Below are 21,139 nucleotides of genomic sequence, written 5' to 3'. Positions count from 1 at the left end.
GTTGTGCGAGAGTCAGTACGTGGGTACAGAAGTATCTGTGATTGGGTTAAAGAATACATGTATATGCTTATTAACAATTGTGTATTGTCACTGGATATGTTCCATTTTAAAACAAACTCCTATTTTGGGGTGTTAACATTTTTCATATGAAAACTTGGAAATTGCAGCTTGAAAGTAATTTATGATCAAGATCAGTGTTGCACTTACTGCCCCAGTTGAAGTCACTTCTCTGTATGGTTTATTAATCGATCTTGTGATCTTTATTGGAAAATGTGTCAAAATGACACAGCAGGGACTACTTTTATGTTTATTGCGTTAATATATTGACATTCATATTGAGACAGAAAGGGATTTCTTCGCAGCACACCAGAAACATCTGATGACTCCCTTTTGACTTCAGAATTTGCTACTGCAAGCAATAATGATCTAGATAATCACTGAGAAGGAGCATTAACTGGATTGTTAATTCGCTTTTGCGATTTACAAACACTCTAGATTAATTCGGGGGAAGAAGGACTGGTGCCTCTTTGGTTTCCTCCTTTCATAAGTGTACTTGACATGCTAGTGCAGCAGGAAGTAGATTTATCTGAAAATACTCATTGTGCAGCAAGGTGGGTCTCTGAACCACAACTCGCTTGTGGCTTTTTCAATACATTTTATGTCTGCACTCCGAGCTCAACACTGTTTTTTCATTAGCACCTGCTAATATTGGTGCTTGAATGGGGGTTAAGAGTCATAGATGTTTACAGCATGGAAACAGGCCCATCGGCCCAGCTGGTCCATGCCACCCACGAAGATAGTCCCACTTGCCTGCATTTGTCCCATATCCCTCTATACCCACCCTTCCCATGTCGAACTGCTTTTTAGAGGGCAAAATTGTACCCGCCTCTACCACGGCCTCTGGCAGTCCATTCCAGATGCTCACGACCCTCTGAAGAAATTTTCCCTCTGGTCTCTTTTGTATCTCTCTCCTCTCACCTTAAACCTATGCCCTCTGGTTCTAGACTCCTCTACCTTTAGGAAAAGATGTTGACTATCTATCTTATCGCTGCTCCTCATTATTTTATAGACCTCTCTATGATCACCCCTAAGCCTCCTGTGCTCCAGGGGAAAAAGGCTCCAGCCTCTCCTTATAACTCAGACCATCAAGTCCTGGTAGCATCCTCTTAAACCTCTTCTGCACTCTTTCTAGTTTAACAATATCCTTCCTATAATAGGGTGACCAGAACTGAACACCGTATTCCATGTGTGGTCTGACCAATGTCTTGTACAACTTCAATAAGATCCCAACTCGTGTAATCAATATTCTGACCAATAAAACCTAGCATGCTGAATGCCTTCTTCACCACCCTGTCCACCTGCGACTCCACCTTCAAGGAGCTATGAACCTGTATTCCTAGATCTTTGTTCTGTAACTCTCCCCAACTCCCTACCATTAACTGAATAGGCCCTGCCATGATTTTATTTACCAAAATGCATCACCTACTTGTGACAAAGATTATTATTATTATTAAATAGGCTTACATTAACACTGCTGCGAAGTTACTGTGAAAAGCCCCCAGTTCGCCACATTCCCACGCCTGTTCGGATACACAGAGGGAGAATTTAGTATGTCCAAATCACCTAATAGCACATCTTTCGAGATTTGTAGGAGGAAACCGGAGCACCCGGAGGAAACCCACGCATACACATGGAGAATGTGCAGACTTCGCACAGACAGTGGCCCACGCTGGGAATAGAACCTGGGACCCTGGTGCTGTGGAGCAACAGTGCTAACCACTATGCTACCGTTCCACCTATTTTACTTGGAGTTCCCTTCACGAGATTTTAAAGAGGATTCTTTAAACAACTGACCCTGCCTGCAGTTTGTGTCTGGATTGATCTTCCTGGCGTTTGATCTGACTGAACCTCCTTGAACTGCTGCAGTCATACTCATTATGCTCCCACTACGGTGTGGTGTAAATCTATTTTTGTCTTCCCTTTTTAATAAAGTGCAGGATCCGCTGCAATATTCTAGACCATATTCAACTGGTGTTGAGTTGGACAACAGAATTTAGAAGCAAGGAGCAATTCAACAGCATTTGGAATGGAGCTGGAATTTACTGGGGTGGGTGATGCACTCCGAACTTGAACAGAATTGGGATCGGGAGTGAATCCTAAATTATGGCAGACTTCAGAGCAAGTACTGTGGGCTTGTATATAGTATTGTGGACAGCCTTGAAAGTGTGCACTGGGAGTGTGGGATTTTTAGAAATTGATCCTAGAATTTGCCCATAACCTAAACAGTCCTGCGGTTTTATAGCACTAGGGAATGAAACCCTTGGATTTGGGGGTGAAGGTGAGTTATCGTCCTACAGTTTGGAAGCAAAGGGATTACGTGATTTGGCTGTAAGCACCAAGAGAGAGTTTCCTCATTTTTGCAACTAGGTCGGATCCTGGAATTTGGTAGCTTTACCAGCTTTGGACGTTAACATAGATGATTTGGAGTTGGAGACCAAGGGCAATGTGTCCAAGTTTGCAGATGACACTAAGATGAGTGGTAAAGCAAAAAGTGCAGAGGATACTGGAAGTCTGCAGAGGGATTTGGATAGGCTAAGTGAATGCGCAAGGGTCTGGCAGATGGAATACAATCTTGAGAAATGTGAGGTTATCCATTTTGGTAGGAATAACAGCAAAAGGGATTATTATTTAAATGATAAAATATTAAAACATGCTGCTGTGCAGAGAGACCTGGGTGTGCTAGTGCATGAGTCGCAAAAAGTTGGTTTACAGGTGCAACATGTGATTAAGAAGGCGAATGGAAGTTTGCCCTTCATTGCTAGAGGGATGGAGTTTAAGACTAGGGAGGTAATGCTGCAATTGTATAAGATGTTAGTGAGGCCACACCTGGAGTATTGTGTTCAGCTTTCATCTCCTTGAGAAAGGACATATTGGCACTGGAGGGTGTGCAGAGGAGATTCACTAGGTTAATCCCAGAGCTGAAGGGGTTAGATTACGAGGAGAAGTTGAGCAGACTGGGACTTTACTCGTTGGAATTTAGAAGGATGAGGGGGGATCTTATAGAAACATATAAAACTATGAAGGGAATAGATAGGGTAGATGCGGGCAGGTTGTTTCCACTGGCGGGTGAAAGCAGAACTAGGGGACATAGCCTGAAAATAAGGGGAAGTAGATTTAGGACTGAGCTTAGGAGGAACTTCACCCAAAGGGTTGTGAATCTATGGAATTCCTTGCCCAGTGAAGCAGTGGAGGCTCCTTCATTAAATGTTTTTAAGATAACGATAGTTTTTTGAAGAATAAAGGGAATTAAGGGTTATGGTGTTCGGGCCGGAAAGTGGAGGAGTCCACAAAAGATCAGCCATTATCTCACTGAATGGCAGAGCAGGCTCGATGGGCCAGTTGGCCTACTACTCCTAGTTCTTATGTTATGTTAAGCTGAGAATTGTGTTGAGGGTAGGATGGGAGGGATGGGGGATTTGGGGCTAGTGTCTGCTGCAAACTAGCACTTGCCTTGTTGGAAATCTGAAGTTACACTCATGAAAGTAAGTGCAGAAATCGCGTGTTTGAAATGCATTCTCGGTATTTCTAAGGTTGACTTGCAAACAATACAACTTTCAGCAAAATGGGCCTAGATCGAAATGCTGAAAGCAAACCGTGTTCGATATGAAAACAGAATGTTATTAAAAAATATTATGCTTTTCAATTAACAAGGAATGGCATCAATATGAAGACTAGAAAATGTTGATTTAAAGTTTGTATTGGGACCAAGGTATATAGGAACAATTTCTAGCTCCTTTTTTCCTGGCTGAATTTTAATGATCTGTAATTTTAAGACTGAGGAATCGTTAGCCAGCCATAATACACAATTTGTATTCCACCCAAGTGGGATGTAAAGGGAAGAAACATTCTAAAGCCCCTTACAAGTGTGAAAGACCTAATCTCCTCTTGACTTTCTCACACTCTCTTGCCTATGCACCCCTCTCCTCCTCGGAAGTGCATGGATATGGCAGCGTAACCATCCAGGGAATGTGTGACCTATGAATGAGGGTTGTGATTTACCTAGTTTCTTACATTTGTGAAGTAAGGTAAATAAACCTGTGTTCTCAGATTTAACCTCAGAAAACCTGAGTAATTCTTTATAATCTGAAAGCATCAATAGTGGGTCTCCTGCAGTATTGACAAAATTCACCATTAAACCCTGTTACAGCTAGACCAGAATGGTAAATGAGGATAGTCAATTTTTACCCCTCCTCGTGTGGTTGTAACAATTGGCAGAAAGGGTCGGTGTTCCTTTTCCATTCCTACCCCATTCACTGACATAACAATGAAAGCCTGATAGCTTTTTGAAAGCTGCTTTTAAAAACTCTTGCACAAATTATTTAGCGCCTATTTTCTGCAACAAGGTTTTAACAGGCATTCAATCACTTGTAGATTACATGACGGTGATTGTAATCTCATTGTTAACTTTACTTGAGTTTGCTTTATTTACTTGTACTGTATTATAACAAGTACAAGCTGCAATATCATCCAATCAAATTCATAGCCTCCATATATCAACATTGATTAAATCACATCATTATATTTGATCAAATTCTGAAGAATATTCGGCTTGCTTGAAAAGGGCTGTGTTGAGTATTTCATTGATAAATGTTGAATGGTTTAAATAAAAATCCTTCTATAATAATAATTATCAGTGTTACAAGTAGGCTTACATTAAGACTGCAATGAAGTTACTGTATTCACATCTTCACAATCTGACATATAGATGTGCTTCGGGTTAAGTATTGATATGGACAATCTTTTGTATAGAGCAAAATGTTTAATTGAACAGGAGCAATACTTTTCTTTTTTCCAGTCCCAAACCATGAACTATGTTGGACAGTTACTGGTAACATTCAAGGAATTGTACAAGGGATTGAACCCTGCAACACTCTCTGGATGCATTGATGTGATTGTGGTCCAACAGCAGGATGGCACTTACCAATGCTCACCTTTTCATGTTCGATTTGGAAAGCTAGGGGTGCTTCGGTCAAAGGAAAATGTGGTAAGTTTCCAATTATGAGTAGAAATGAAAATTAATGTTGAAGGCAGTAGTTGAATGAACTTTACTTGAACCATTCACATCTTATTCAATATGCCATAACTAACACCATGTTAATCTTGGGGTAGAACTCCATTTCAGACTTATAGCCCCATTATAATGTGTGATATGTTAGCTTTTTTTTTGTATTGCCAGTTGCATAATCATGCATGTTTTTCAGAAGCTGAAAAGCTCCAAGATTTTTCGATCACTGTGCTGAAGATGGGCTGCGAAAAATCTCGAAAGGGGGTTCAAAAAAAGTGACAAAATTGGGTTATCAACATCTTGTGGTTACACATGTAGTTTTAAGATTGAGACCTGACTTTTGCTCGGTCATTATGAATTGAGAGGTTAAAAGAAAATTGGAAATATCTATCTGGTGACACAGAGACCACAGTCTATATGGGCCACAACCTTTTCAACCTTCTGGTGGAAAAATTACCCACGTTTGCAGATGCTCTGCCCAGAGTTTAAAAAAAAAAAAAAAAAAAAAATCCATGTAGGAACAACAACTCTAGTCTCAAAACAGATCCAACTGACTATAAAAAGGAAGATGAGGGTGTGGATGTGTTTTCTTTTTATTATTCTTATTATTTGTGCTTCTTTCCCAGTCCTGTAATGAAATGAGTGAGTCTCATTTAATTCTGTGTGATGTGGAAGTGTTCTTGTGCCCACATGAAGTGTAGCACCCCGAGCCAGCCACGCATGCTAGGCTAGGTCGGTCCAAGATTCGGTCCCTAGTTCGTTGATCTCTGCCACGGAAGCTGAAAGGGCATTATAGTCAAACAAAGGAGGCGAAAAAAAAATGATCAAGGTTCCTGCTCCTGGGCTTTACCTTATTGAGCAGCCGATGCTGTAAATACGTGAACATCTTGTGATGTTTCAATTCATTAGAAAGGCACTATATAAATACTTGTATAGAAATCTACTAAATGTTGAAAATAAATCTGGTTGCTTCAGTTCATGCTGTTGGGACTGATTTTCCAGAATCCAGAAAACAATTTTCAGATCCTGGAGCCACTAGGAAGCAGACACAAAATTGCTTTTTAACTTCCTCTGTAAGGGGCAGCACGGTGGTGCAGTGGTTAGCACTGCAGTGTAGGACGCTGAGGGCCCAGGTTCAATCCTGGCCTCGGGTCACTGTTTTGTGTGGAGTTTGCACGTTCTCCCCGTGTCTGCGTGGGTTTCACCCCCACAACCCAAACATGTGCAGATTAGGTGGATTGACCACACTAAATTGCCCCTTAATTGGAAAAGAAAATTGGGCACTCTAAATTTATAGAAGAAAAACTTCTTCCTCTGTTTACGAAAGTTGAAAGAAGAGGATGAAGAGAAGAAATGCAGGGACAGACAGAAGTAAATATATTTTAAAATTTCATTCTAAGACGAAAGTTGTGTGGCATTGCATGAACAATTGTTTTTTCTCTTCAGTAGCATCCATAGCCTTTCACCTGAGCCTTAATGGGGAATTAATGTCCAAATCCAGTGTGCTCTTTTAAAATACAAAGTTGGGAGGTCAAGGGTGGATGCTATTTTTGCAAAATACGTTTCATTACAAGAATGTAATGTTGCAAAATCATTTGTTTTTTTAGTCTTGCTTAATGAATAAATATTGCCCAAAGACTTGGCACAGTTAATATGAACAACGTTTCTCGGAAATACAAAATGCACTATGGCAGAGTGAGTTCCAGAAATTCACCACCTTCTGTGAGAAGTAGTTCCTCCTCATTTCCATTCTAAAGCTATCGCCCCTCAATCTACATCTGTGACCTCTTGTTCTAGATTGCCCTACAAGGAGGAACATTTGGGCTGTTACCTTTTTAAACCCCTTTTAGTATTTTATATACATCTATCAGATCCCATCTCATCCTTCTAAACTCCAAATATAAGCACAAATTGTTTAATCTCTTCTCATATGTCAACCCTTTCATCCCCGGAATCAATCTGGTGAACCTTCTTTGAACTGCCACCAATGCCACTACATCCTTCCTCAAATAAGGAGACACCAAAACTGGACACAACGCTCCGGATGTGGTCTCACCAACATCGTGTACAATTGCAACAACACTTCTCTATTTTTATATTCCAGTCCTTTTGCAATAAACAAGAACATTCCATTTGCCTTTTCAATTACATTTTGTACCTGCATATCAACTTTCTGCGATTCATGAATAAAGACACCCAGATCTCTCTGCCCAGATGCATTTTGAATCTGTTTTCCATTTACATAATTGTCTTTCTATTTTTTCAGCCAAAAGGGGTAACCTCGCACTTATGTGCATTAAACTCCATCTGACAAATTGTGGCCCAATCTCCTAGCCCATCTATAGCCGCCTGTAAAATCGCAATCTCCTCTTAACTGCCTGCTTTCCCTCCTATTTTAGTATCATCCACAAATTGCTATGTTACACTCTTTCCCTGCTAGCAGATCATTTATGTAGATTGAAAACAGTTGACGTCTAAGGACTGATCCCTGTGGCACCCTACTAGTTACACTTCGCCAGACAGAGAAGGATCCATTTATCCCAACCCTCTGCTTTGTCAGTCAGCCAATCTTCAATCCAATCTGGTACTCTTTCCCAATCCCCTGCGATCTCACCTTCTGGATCAGTCTTTTATGCGGCAACTTGTCAAAAGTCTTCTGGAAATCTAGATATACCACATCCACAGGTTCCCCATTATCTATCTTGCTGGTTACCTCCTCAAAGAACTCGAACAGGTTTGTCAAGCATGACTTGCCATTTTATAAAACCATGCTGACAGTGGTGGATTGAGCTTTGTCTTTCCAAATGTTCAGTTATCACCTCAATGATTGATTCCAGCAACTTCCCTACCACAGAGGTCAAGCGAACTGGTCTATAGTTTCCTACTTTTTGTGGTCTCCCTTTTTAAATAGGGGTGACACATTTCTAATCCACGAGGACCTCTCCAGATTCCAGGGAATTCTGAAATATCATAAATGCATCCACTATCTCTGCTGCCATCTCCCTTAATATCCTAGGGTGCAGGCCATCAGGTCCTGGAGACTTATCTGCCATTAATCCCATTGTTATTCAATACTGTCTCCCTTGTGGTGGATGTTGCACTAAGTTCCACTGCATTAACTGGAATTTTTTAATTATCTTCTGCCGTGAAGACCGAGACAAAATATTGGTTCAGTGCCTCCGCCATCTGTGTTCCCATTGTTACCTCACCAGTATCATCCTCTAGTGCCAACATTTACTTCAGCTTTCTCATCCTCTTCTAGAAGCTTTTGGTTTCAGTGTTTATATTTACTGCTAGTTTCCTTTCATAGTTCAGCTTGGCTCTTTTTGATTTTATTTTTAGTTCCTTTTGCTGAACCTTAAAGTTCTCCCAATCCTCCAGCTTACCACTAGCTTTTGCAGTACGGTATGCTCTAGCTTTTGCCTTTATGTCTTCCTTGTTTAGCCATGGTACATTTTTATCCCTTTTAAAATTCTTCTTCCTCTCAGGAATATATTTTAGTTCAGAGGTATTTAATATCTCCCTGAACATTCATCATTGTTCCTCAACTATCCTACCCTCCATTATTTGTGCCCAGTCTACTTGGGCCAACTCTTTCCTCAGGCCTGTATAAATTACCTGTGCCCAACACTAAAACTCTAGTATGGCACTCCGTCTTCCCTCGCTCAATGTGAATTTGGAATTTTAGCATTCTATGATCACTCCTTCCAAGAGGATCCTTAATGACAAGACTATTTATCAACCCTTCTTCATAACATAATACCAAATCCAAAGTAGCCTGCTCCCTGGTTGGCTCCATAACATATTGCTCCAAGAAACAATCCCTCATCCACTCACTTGAGGCTACCTTTGCCAATGTGATTAGTCTCGTCGATATGCATATTAAAACTCACCCATGATTACTGTTGTGCCCTTCTCAGAAGCCCTAATTATTTTTTAATTTATCCTATGCCCCACTTTGGATGTATTGCTCAGGGGCTTATAAATTACTCCTACCAAGGAGTTTTTTATTTCCACCCAGATCAATTCAATGTTTTTGCCCTTGTGCCAATATAATTTCTTAATACAGCCTTGATGTCATCTTCAACCGATAACACCGCTTCACCTCCTGCTCCATCCTGTCTATCCTTTCGGAATACTGAGTACCCTTGGACTTTCAAGTCCCACTCCTCCTGCGACCATGTTTCAGTAATCCCCATCAAATCATACCCATTTGTCTCTATTTGTGCCGTCAGCTCATTTAACTTATTCTGAATACTGTGAGCATTTTGGTACAGCATTTTGAAATATGTCCTACTGAATTGCCTTTCTCTCGCACGATTTTCTTGTGCACCACATCTTGTGCTCCATGCCTTTCACACATTCTGACCTCTTAATATCTGATGACACTTGGCCTCACCCCAACCTTTGTTCCCACAGTCACCTTACACTTTCATTTTTACATTTCTCTTCTCCTTTGCAGTTAGACTGGCCTTGCCTGTTCATCCTACTAACCTCTACCATCTCCTCACATGTTGACCTGCTGTTTTGGTTCCAATTAATCATTATACCACTTGTAGTTTTACTCTTCCTTCCCCCCCCCCCCCCATTTGCTAGTTTAAAGTTCTTCTGACCATCCTAATTATCTTTTCCGCTAGAACACTGGTCCCAGATGGCTGTGGTGGCTGTGAGATCACTGCATTAGTTCCTCCGGGTAATGCCCTAGGCCCAACCATCTTCAGCTGCTTCATAACTGACCTTTCTTCAAACATAAGGTCAGATGTAGGGTTATTCACTGATGATGGCAGGCATATAATGTTCAGCACCATTCACAAATCCTTAAACACTGAAGCAGTCCATTTGAAAATGCAGCAAGACATGGAAATATCCAGGCCTGGGCTGACAAGTGGCAGGTAACATTCACGCCACATGTTCAGGCAATGACCATCTCCACCAAGATAGAATCAACCCATTGCCCCATGACATTTACAGAATCATAGAATTTACCATGTAGAAGGAGGCCATTCGGCCCATCAAGTCATATATTTTAAAGACGTTGCTTTTTTACCAAGTTTGAAAAGGGGTTGTGCTTTCCTTTTTCCCTACGGCAGACCAGGGATCTATACAGCTGCTGAATGTAAACTATTGTCGTGCTAACATTCGATATGGCCGTTATCTCTCCATGTATAGTCCAGTCCAAAATGTATTTTCACTGATCTACCTTGTTTTTCAAACATGCCTTTAGAATAAAAAGAACTTGCTCTGCATTTTTCACATTCCCTTCTCCTCTTTGTCCACCATCATGAATATAAAAGTTCAGGTGATGCTAAGCACAAGTGTCGCACATTAACCGAATGGAATGGATTGGAGACTGGTACTTCAACTCTGGGTATTCAAATCTAGTCCAGAATGCTTAGTGGAAGAACATAAGAAATATAAAAAGGAGTAGATTAGAAGACTCCTTGAGCTTGCTTGACCATTCAGTGTGATTGTGGTTGAGCTTCTGCTTCGACATCACTTTCCTGCAATCTGCTATGTTTAAAATTCACTTGAAGATCTTTCATGCAGTTTCTAATGGGCATGCTGCAACATATATCAGCAATGGGTTGGCATTCTCTTGCCGAGAGAACACCGGGCAGACACTGGGGGTAATGAACATTTTACACTGGAGCAGTTAGATGGCCTTTCCTGAGGTTGGGGCCCAAGCACATTTTAAGGGCGTAATGGGAAAGCCATGCAACCCTAACCTGGGAATGCGTGATGTTGAGTATCTGAAAAGTAAAGTGTTAATTTCCTAATGCCACAGCCTTTTGCCTGACTGGGCCTTGGTAGCTCAGTTGGTAGAGCATCAGACTTTTAATCTTGAGGGTCCAGTTTTCAAGTATCAGTCAGGGCTCTTACTTTGGCTCAAGACGTTTGCTTCCCAATGAATGACAGAAAAAAAAAATGAGCACAATATTCACACATTTTGAAAAATAGATGCCGTAAGTAAATGTTTATTCATTAATTTCTGCTAAAAACCCTCTATCTCCTGATCCAACTTTGATAGAAAACCCAAAGATTTCCACTGATCTTCCACCAAAGATACGCAATGTTACATTAGTTGCATCCTGCTCTCCTTTCCAGAATAGCTATGATTTTGAGAATCCTATAACCAAAATGAAGAAATTCATTTTGAGGTATGTCACTCCAAATTATGTAGACTTCAGCACAAGTCTATGGGAAAATACCTGTGTCTTGATGTGTAGCTAACCAATCAAATACCTTTCTTAAGGGAATACATTTTTGTTCTTATAACTGCTATAATAGTATACATATACAATTCCTTGCATCATCCGAAAGATCTAAAGCAATTTGCTTAGTTTTATCACTAAGTTACATTTTTTAAAAAAATATATATATATTTTATTAAAATTTTTCAAACAATTTTTTTCCGTTTTTACAACTCAACAAGGTATTATACATGAACTGGTAAATAACATTATTTAAATAATATAGTGAACTAACAACGACAACTTAAAAAAAAAAAAAATAGTAAAAACACAAAATAGTGCTCCCCCCTCCCCCCTGGGTTGCTGCTGCTGTCATTGTCATTTCTATCTTTTCATTATCATTCCGCGAGATAGTCAAGGAACGGTTGCCACCGCCTGGAGAACCCCTGAGCCGATCCTCTCAACGCAAATTTTATTCGTTCCAATCTTATGAACCCTGCCATATCATTTATCCAGGCCTCCACGCCCGGGAGCTTCGCTTCCTTCCACATGAGTAGAATCCTGCGCCGGGCTACTAGGGACGCAAAGGCCAAAATATCGGCCTCTTTCGCCTCCTGCACTCCCAGCTCTTCTGCAACCCCAAATATAGCTAACCCTCAGCCTGGCTTGACCCGGACCTTCACCACCTTTGAAATTACCCTTACCACGCCCCCCCCAGAACTCATGCAGTGCTGGACACGACCAGAACATGTGTGTGTGGTTCGCCGAGCTTCCCGAGCACCTCCCACACCTGTCCTCCACCCCGAAAAACCTGCTCAGTCTTGCTCCCGTCATATGTGCTCTATGTAGAACCTTAAATTGAATCAGGCTAAGCCTGGCACACGAGGATGAGGAATTTACCCTACTTAGGGCATCAGCCCATAGCCCCTCCTCAATCTCTTCCCCCAACTCTTCTTCCCATTTCCCCTTCAGCTCCTCTATCATCGCCTCCCCCTCGTCCCTCATTTCCCGGTATATTTCGGACACTGTGCCCTCTCCGGCCCATACCCCAGAAATCACTCTGTCTTGGATCCCCTGCGTCGGGAGCTGCGGAAATTCCCTCACCTGTTGCCTTGCAAATGCCCTCACTTGCATATACCGGAAGGCGTTCCCCGGGGGCAACTTATATTTTTCTTCTAGCGCTCCCAGACTTGCAAACGTCCCGTCTATAAACAGGTCCCTCAGCTTCCTAATTCCTGCTCGTTGCCAACACTGGAACTGCCCATCCATCTTCCCTGGGACAAACCTGTGGTTATTCCTTATCGGGGACCACACCGAGGCACCCGTCACTCCCCTGTGTCGCCTCCACTGCCCCCAGATCCTCAAGGTTGCCACCACCACTGGGTTTGTGGTGTACCTTTTCGGGGAGAACGGCAGCGGCGCTGTCACCAGCGTTTTTAGGCTCGTTCCCTTACAGGACGCCATCTCCAGCTTCTTCCACACTGCTCCCTCTTCCTCCCTCATCCACTTACAGACCATCGACACATTGGCAGCCCAGTAGTAGTCGCTCAAACTCGGCAGTGCCAGTCCCCCTCTGTCCCTACTACGCTGCAGGAACCCCCTCTTTACTCTCGGGGTCTTTCCTGCCCACACATAGCTCGTAATGCTCCTGTCTATTTTTTTTTAAAAAGGCCTTTGTGATCAGAATGGGGAGGCACTGAAACACGAAAAGAAACCTCGGGAGGACCACCATTTTAACTGCCTGTACTCTGCCCGCCAATGACAGGGGCACCATATCCCACCTCTTAAAATCCTCCTCCATCTGCTCTACCAGTCACGCCAGGTTAAGTTTGTGTAGGGTTCCCCAGTTCCTGGCCACCTGAATCCCCAGGTATCGAAAATTCCTTGCCACTCTCCTCAGCGGCAGAGCATCTATCCCCCTTCCTTGTTCCCCGGGGTGCATTACAAAAAGCTCGCTCTTCCCCATATTTAGTTTGTATCCCGAGAACTCTCCAAACTCCCTAAGTATCTGCATTACTTCTGGCATCCCCTCTACCGGGTCCGCAATGTATAGCAGTAGATCATCTGCGTAGAGCGACACTCGGTGCTCCTCTCCCCCTCTAAGCACCCCCCTCCACTTCTTCAAATCCCTCAGCGCTATGGCCAGTGGTTCAATTGCCAACGCGAACAGTAACGGGGACAGGGGACACCCTTGTCTTGTACCCCTATGTAGCCGAAAATACCCCGCTCTTTGCTGGTTTGTAACTACGCTTGCCACCGGGGCCCTATATAAGAGTCTGACCCATCTAATAAACCCCTCACTGAACCCAAACCTCTTCAGCACCCCCCACAGATAGTCCCACTCCACCCTATCGAATGCCTTCTCTGCATCCATCGCTGCCACTATCTCTGCCTCCCCCTCCGGTGGGGGCGTCATCATCACCCCCAGCAACCTTCGTACATTAACATTCAGTTGTCTCCCCTTTATAAACCCTGTCTGTTCGTCATGCACCACCTGTGGGACGCAATCCTCTATCCTTGTCGCCATCACTTTTGCCAGCAGTTTGGCATCTACATTTAGGAGTGAGATAGGCCTGTATGACCCGCATTGCAGCGGGTCCTTATCTCGTTTCAGGATTAGCGATGTCGTCGCCTCCGACGTTGTCGGGGTAGCATCCCCCTTTCCTTAGCCTCATTAAAGGTTCTCGCCAAGAGCGGGGCCAACCGATCCATATACTTCCTGTAGAATTCCACCGGAAACCCGTCTGGTCCCGGGGCCTTCCCTGCTTGCATGTTCCCCAGTCCTTTAATCACCTCATCCACCTCGATTGGCGCCCCTAGACCTGCCACCTCTTGCCCCTTCACCTTCGGGAACCTTAACTGGTCCAGAAAGTGTAACATTCCTTTTCCCCCCGGGGGTTGGGACTTATGTAGCCTCTCATAAAAGGTCTCGTTCACTTTCCCTGCTCTTTGCTCCATATTTCCCGTTTCGTCCCTAACTCCCCCAATCTCTCTCGCCGCCATCCTCTTCCGAAGTTGGTGGGCCAACTGCCGGCTCGCCTTTCCCCCATACTCTTATTGCATCCCCTGTGCCTCTGCCTTTGCTGTGGTCAGCAGGTCAAACTCCGTCTGTAGTCTTCGTCTTTCTCTGTTCAGCCCTTCGTCTGGGGCCTCCGCATATTTTTTACCCACCCTCAAAATTTCCCCCACTAATCTCTCTCTTTCTTTGCCCTCTTGTTTCCCCTTGTGGGCTCAGATGGAGATCAGCTCTCCTCTAACCACCGCCTTCAGCGCTTCCCATACTACCCCCACCTGAACCTCCCCATCGTCGTTGACCTCCAAGTATCGCTCAACACACCCCCTCACCCTTCCGCAGACCCCCCTCGTCCGCCAGTAGTCCCATATCTAGTCGCCAGAGTGGGCGCTGCTCCCCTTCCTCTCCTAGTTCCAAATCCACCCAATGCGGGGCGTGGTCTGAAATGGCTATGGCCGAGTACTCCGTTCCTGCCACTTTGGGGATCAGTGCCCTTCCCAAAACAAAAAAGTCTATCCGGGAGTATACCTTATGGACGTGGGAGAAGAAAGAGAACTCTTTAGCCATCGGCCTGGCGAATCTCCACGGATCCACTCCCCCCATTTGTTCCATAAATCCCTTAAGCACCTTGGCCGCTGCTGGCCTTCTCACGGTCCTGGATCTGGACCGGTCTAGCCCTGGATCCAGCACTGTGTTAAAATCCCCCCCCCCATTACCAAGCTTCCCACCTCCAGGTCCGGGATACGTCCCAGCATTCGCTTCATGAATCCCGCGTCATCACAGTTCGGGGCATATACATTCACCAGCACAAGCGCCTCTCCCTGCAGTCTGCCACTCGCCATCCCATATCTGCCCCCACTGTCCACCACTATATTCTTAGCCTCGAATGATCCACGTTTCCCCACCAATATTGCCACCCCTCTGTTTTTCGCGTCCAACCCTGAGTGGAATACCTGTCCCACCCACCCTTTTCTTAATCTAACCTGATCCGCCACCTTCAGGTGTGTCTCCTGGAGCATGACTACGTCTGCCTTCAGTCTCTTTAAGTGCGCAAACACCCGTGCCCTCTTAATCGGCCCATTTAAGCCTCTCACATTCCACGTGATCAGTCGGATTGGGGGGCCATTCACTCCCCCCCCCCCCCCCCCCCCCCCCTCGTCGACTAGCCATCCCCTTTTTTAGGCCATCTCTCCATCCAGTTCCCGCGCACCCGTCCGTCCCCCAGGCAGCGCCTTCCCGCCCCGGTCACGTCATCTCTTACCAGCTCCCCCTTGCCCTCAGCAGCAGCAACCCAGTTAATCCCCCCCCCCCCCCCCCCCCCGGCCGCTAGATCCCCCTCTAGCTTGGTTACCTTTCTCCCCCCCCCCCCCCCCATATTGCTTCCGGAAGTCAGCTAACTGGCTGACCTCTGCTTCCCCCGTTCACTCTTTGACCTCCCTGCGTGTGGGGCTCCCTTCCTTCCTGCGCCTGTTTTCCCGCTATAATTTCCATAGCGCGGGAAAATAGCCGCGCTTTCCTCTCGGCCCAGCCCCCGATGGCGCAGTTCCCTCATTCCCCTTCCCTGTCCCTTTTTCCACCGGCGCCCACATTTCTTCGTGTCCCCCCCATCGGGGGGAGAGAAATTCCCCGTCCAACATTACTGTACAATAGCTCTCCCCTTTCCCCCCCTTTACATTCCTGTATCACCACCTCTTCTCTCCAAACATCAAACTCTCAAATCTAGTCCAGTTTCTCCTCTTGGATGAATGTCCATGCCTCATTCGCCGTATCGAAGTAGTGGTGCTTGCCCTGATGCGTGACCCACAATCGCGCTGGCTGCAGCATCCCAAATTTTATTTTCTTCCTATGGAGCACCGCCTTGGCCCGGTTAAAGCTCGCCCTCCTTCTCGCCATCTCCGCACTCCAGTCCTGATACACCTGTATCACCGCATTCTCCCATTTGCTACTCCGTGTCTTCTTGGCCCAGCTCAGGACCATCTCTCTGTCCATGTAGCAATGAAACTTCACCACTATTGCTCTTGGTGTTTCACCTGCCTTTGGTCTTCTCACGAGGACCCGGTACGCTCTCTCCACTTCCAGGGGGCCCGTTGGGGCCTCAGCTCCCATTAGCGTGTGGTGCATCGTGCTCTCAAGTCCCAACATCAGCCCCCTCTGCTCCTTCGGCGAGACCTAGAATCCGTAGGTTTTTCCTCCTCGAGCTGTTCTCCAGGGCTTCCAGCCTTTCTATGCACCTCTTGTGTAGTGCCTCGTGTGTCTCCGTTTTTACCACCAGGCCCTGTATCTCATCTTCATTCTCGGCTGCCTTTGCCTTCACTCCACGGAGCTCCATCTCCTGGACCTTTTGTGTTTCCTTCAGTCCCTCGATTGCCAGTAGCATCGGCGCCAGCACCTCTTTCTTAAGCTCCTCCACACATCGTCGGAGAAACTCCTGCTGGTCCTGGCCCCATACCATCTGGGCTCCATCCGCCGCCATCTTGCTTCTCCCTTCTCTTCTCTGCCGCTGCTCCAAAGGATCCTTCGTAATCTGGCCACTACCGCCGCTCCTTTCCATGCACACCTGGGGGGACTCCTTCCTTCGTCACCCCACACTAAGTTAGGTCGGAAAAAAATTCCGTTGGGGCTCCCGATAAGAGCCCAAAGGTCCGTTACAACGGGAGCTGCCGAAACGTGCGGCTTAGCAGTGCATCACCGCAAACGGAAGTCTTTCTCACTAAGTTACATTAATGTAAAAACACTGAACTTCTTAGCGGGATGTTTTAAGGGATGTTTTCAAACAAATGTCACCAAGAAGTGAGAATGAAATTTTGCAACTAAGGTTACAAATGAAATCAATAAGCCGAACACTTGCAATATAATTTACGCTGTGGAAATCATTTAACCAATTTTCCCTGTTCATATTTAATCCACACAATTGTAGGTACATGTATAAATTGATTGACACGTCAAATGCTGACCCTGCTGCTCTGAAATGTCAGAACAGATAAAAAGTCGCACTTCCAGTTGAACTTGTATGGCTGAAATTCAACACTAATTGTGTTTCTGCCATGATTAGCACTCTGGAAATTTAAGTATAATCACATTTATGAATCTTATTCTTCCTTGTACCTTTGATTATAGTGCTCTGTGCTAAGACTGCAGCTATAAATTAAATTCCTTGCAATGCCAGTATAATAATGTATGAATCTCAACATAGAAAGTTGTATATGACCTAGAGTGAGTGTCTACGCTATTTCAGTTGGTGTTTATATGGAAACTAAGAGCAAACTCTTGGCAATACAGTTGAAAATACAAAAACCAAAATAATACAACTTGGATATATTTTAGATGTAATATTTTGTTCTGTAAAGATCCATATACTTTTGGACTGATCAGATTCTATTTGGGTGATGGGGTTAAAAAATTATTAATTACTAACTCATTTCTGTACACTGTGTTGTGATAAAGTACGTGTATCATTGTGACGATGATTTAACAATTCCAATATTGGAGCAGTCCATGCAAGCAGGATCTGAGCAGCCTCCAAGCTTAGGCAGACAAGTGGCAGAAATAATGACCATCTTCCCTGACCTTCAGGTCCACTACCATGGAGTCCTCCATAATTATCTTGGGAGTTTAACATTGATGGGAAAAATGTCAAATAGGCCAAAGTGGTTGGCCAGCTTCTCTACTTTCGGCAAAGGTCAGATTAAGGGTGTAATGGAATGTTCCCGATGGATGCAACAGCACAAAAATTGTAGTGTGCCATTACCTAGAGTGGAGCATTTGTTTGGCGCCCTATAATTAGGCCCCACCACCACTGATGTACTGAGGCTGCTGTATGTACAGAATGTACTGCAGCAACTCTCCCTTGGTTACTGAACACTGCCAGTCCTGCAGCCTCTTCCAGCAGAAGGACAAGCGCAGCAACATCAAGGGGAACAAAATCACCTCTTGCTTTCCTTTATATTGCTCCTGTGAAGCACCTTGGGATGTTTTATTATGCTGAAGGTGCCATATAAATATGTTGTAAGACGTCTTACCACACCAACAGGCTTGTTTGAAATCACTAGCTTTCCTCACCTGATTAAGGAGCTACGCTCCAAAAGCTAGTGATTCAAAACAAAGCTGTTGGACTTTAACCTGGTGCTGTAAGACCTCTTACTGTGCCCACCCCAGTCCAACGCCGGCATCTCCACATCATAAATATGTTGTGACTGTGATATAATGTGTTTTGATTTTATGTATATTTTGGTAGAAAGGTTGGAAGAGTTGTCTTTGAGCGTTTGTTTTGACTTTTTAAAAAGTGATGTTGAATTTATTTGGTGCTATTTTGGGACTTGCAGATTGACATTGAAATTAATGGGGATCCAGTGGATCTGCACATGAAGTTGGGAGATAATGGAGAAGCTTTCTTTGTGCAAGAAACCGAGCAAGAAAATGTATGTAACAATTTTGACTTCATTTGTGAATGTTTAATGGAAATATGTGGTGGCGTGCTTGTGTCTTATGACGATTGGCTAAGAAAGGTTGTTTGCTCATTATCTAAATAATGGGTGGCACGGTGGCACAGTGATTAGCACTGCTTAGCAGCTCCAGGGACCCAGGTTCAATTCCCGTCTCGGGCGACTGTCGGTGTGGAATTTGCACTTTCCCACCGTGTCTGCGTGGGTTTCGTCCGTGTGCTCTGGTTTCCTCCCACAGTCCAAAGATGTGCAGTTTGGGTGGATTGGCCATGCTAAATTGCCCCTTATCCAAAAGGTTAGGTGGTGTTACGGGGATGAGGTGAAGGCATGGGCTTAAGTGGGGTGCTATTTTCAAGGGCCGGTGCAGACTCAATGGGCCGAATAGCCTCCTTCTGCATTGTAAATTCAATGATTCTATAAAATGTTCATGTTAAATGCAGACCATTCCTTTCATGGCTGGCAAGGTTGTATTTATTGCATACCATCTAAATGAAGTTCAGTTAAAATCAGCTTGGGCAGATGCAAGGAATAATTTCCCAACCCTGCCACTTTATTTGCCATAGTATTTTAATTATGCAGCGAAGAGAAGAAACAAATATCGAAAGGAGTGGGGAGGAAAGGCATTTGTGGGTTATGCGGATTTAATGACCCCCTCAGTCATTACCAAATGTTGTGGTATGAGTGTGCGTTATGAGAAAGGAAACAGATTCAGATTTTCAGTAATAAATGAAATGTACCAAATTAGCATTGCTTTTGCATTTGTTTCAAATGTTTGATTCTAGAACCGTAAAGATCATTTTATAGAATTTTAATAAGTAATTTGGTTTGCTTTGATAAAAATGGACCGGTAGAGAGAATTCACTGGGAATCCAGAGGAAGGGTTTTTTTGGGGGGGTAACTTTAAAAGGACATGAAATCCCTGGGCTGCTGCTCCGTTACCAAGAATTAAATTCCCACTCGTTTGCAGCTGTAGATGACCGTCACTGTCTGAGGTAAGGTAGACATCGTCTTCAGAAAACTTGGATTTGTACATGACATTTGTAGTAGCACCCAGGCAAAGTCCTGGAATGTTGAAGCAGCTCCATACACTTCCAACATGCCCAAGGGCGGCACATAGATACATAGAAGATAGGAGCAGGAGAAGGGAGGCCTTTTGGCCCCTTGAGCCTGCTGTCATTTATTACGATCCGAGCTGATCATCCAACTTAATAGCCTAATCCTGCTTTCTCCCCATAGCCTTTGATCCCATTTGTCCCAAGTGCTATATCTAGCCACCTCTTGAATATATTCAATGTTTTGGCATCAACTACTTCCTGTGGTAATGAATTCCTCAGGCTCACCACTCTTTGGGTGAAGAAATGTCTCCTCATCTCTGTCCGAAATGGTTTACCCTGAATCCTCAGACTGTGACCCCTGGTTCTGGACACACCCACTATTGGGAGCATCTTCCCTGCATCTACCTCCTTAGCCCTGTTAGAATTTTATAAGTCTCTATTGAGCTCCCCCCTCATTCTTTTGAACTTTAGCGAGAATAGTCCTAACCTAATCAATCTCTTCTCTTATGAGAGTCCTGCCACCCCTGGAATCAGTCTGCTAGCATGGGGAGTTAGCACTGTTGCTTCAGTGTCAGGGACCCGGGTTCGATTCCTGGCTTGGGTCACTCTCTGTTGAGTCTGCACGTTCTCCCCGTGTCTGCGTGGGTTTCCTCTGGGTGCTCCGGTTTCCTCCCACAAGTCCCGAAAGATGTGCTGGTTAGGTGAATTGGACATTCCGAATTCTCCCTTTGTGTACCCGAACAGGCGCCGGAGTGACGACTGGGGGATTTTCACAGTAACTTCGTTGTAGTGCTAATGTAAGCCTACTTGTGACACTAATAAAGATTATTATTATTATTAATAAGGAAACCTGGGAATGATCTAGAAAAAGAGCTGGATAAAAGATTCCATCTTGTTCTGTATTGAGCTTTCAGGGTATTTTACATTGATATTCAGACCTAACCATAAACAATCACAAGGCAGGGATTTGATAATTAGTTTATTTTTTTCCTTAGTTTCCCCAATACCATCATGTACTGCTGTTTGGGTATTTATTTCACAGCATGATGGCTCAGCGGTTAGCACTGCTGTCTCACGGCGCCGAGGTCCCAGGTTCAATCATGGCTCTGGGTCACTGTCCGTGTGGAGTTTGCACATTCTCCCTGTGTTTACGTGGGTTTCGCCCCCACAACCCAAAGGTAGGTGGGTTGGCCACGCTAAATTACCCCTTCATTGGAAAAAAATTAATTGGGTATTCTAAATTTGTAAAAAAAAAAAGAAGTGTGACCATTGATTGGGTAATGGTGACTGGAACTGTTTCTTCTATACTTGGGAATTCATGCAGAAATTTGCTGTAAGAATTGCTTGAGCTTGTTGTCTGCAGTTGCTTTCGA

The 21,139-nt window shown here is 44.4% G+C and overlaps 1 protein-coding gene across 3 annotated transcripts in view; it reads left to right on the top strand.

The window, feature by feature from the left end:
* lpin2 (lipin 2) overlaps positions 1-21,139 on the top strand; it is a 148,442-nt gene that overhangs the window by 47,714 nt on the left and 79,589 nt on the right. For all 3 annotated transcript variants that reach the window (XM_072467905.1, XM_072467906.1, XM_072467904.1), the window contains exons 2-3: positions 4,856-5,044; positions 18,592-18,687. In XM_072467905.1, the coding sequence (XP_072324006.1) occupies positions 4,865-5,044; positions 18,592-18,687 (276 nt within the window). In that variant the 5' untranslated portion in view covers positions 4,856-4,864. The remainder of the gene's footprint in view (positions 1-4,855; positions 5,045-18,591; positions 18,688-21,139) is intronic.

Source organism: Scyliorhinus torazame, chromosome 11 (genome assembly GCF_047496885.1).
Source record: "Scyliorhinus torazame isolate Kashiwa2021f chromosome 11, sScyTor2.1, whole genome shotgun sequence".
Taxonomy (NCBI): Eukaryota; Metazoa; Chordata; class Chondrichthyes; order Carcharhiniformes; family Scyliorhinidae; genus Scyliorhinus; species Scyliorhinus torazame.
Note: the sequence above shows the minus strand (reverse complement) of the source record. Positions and strands in the feature narration are given on the sequence as shown.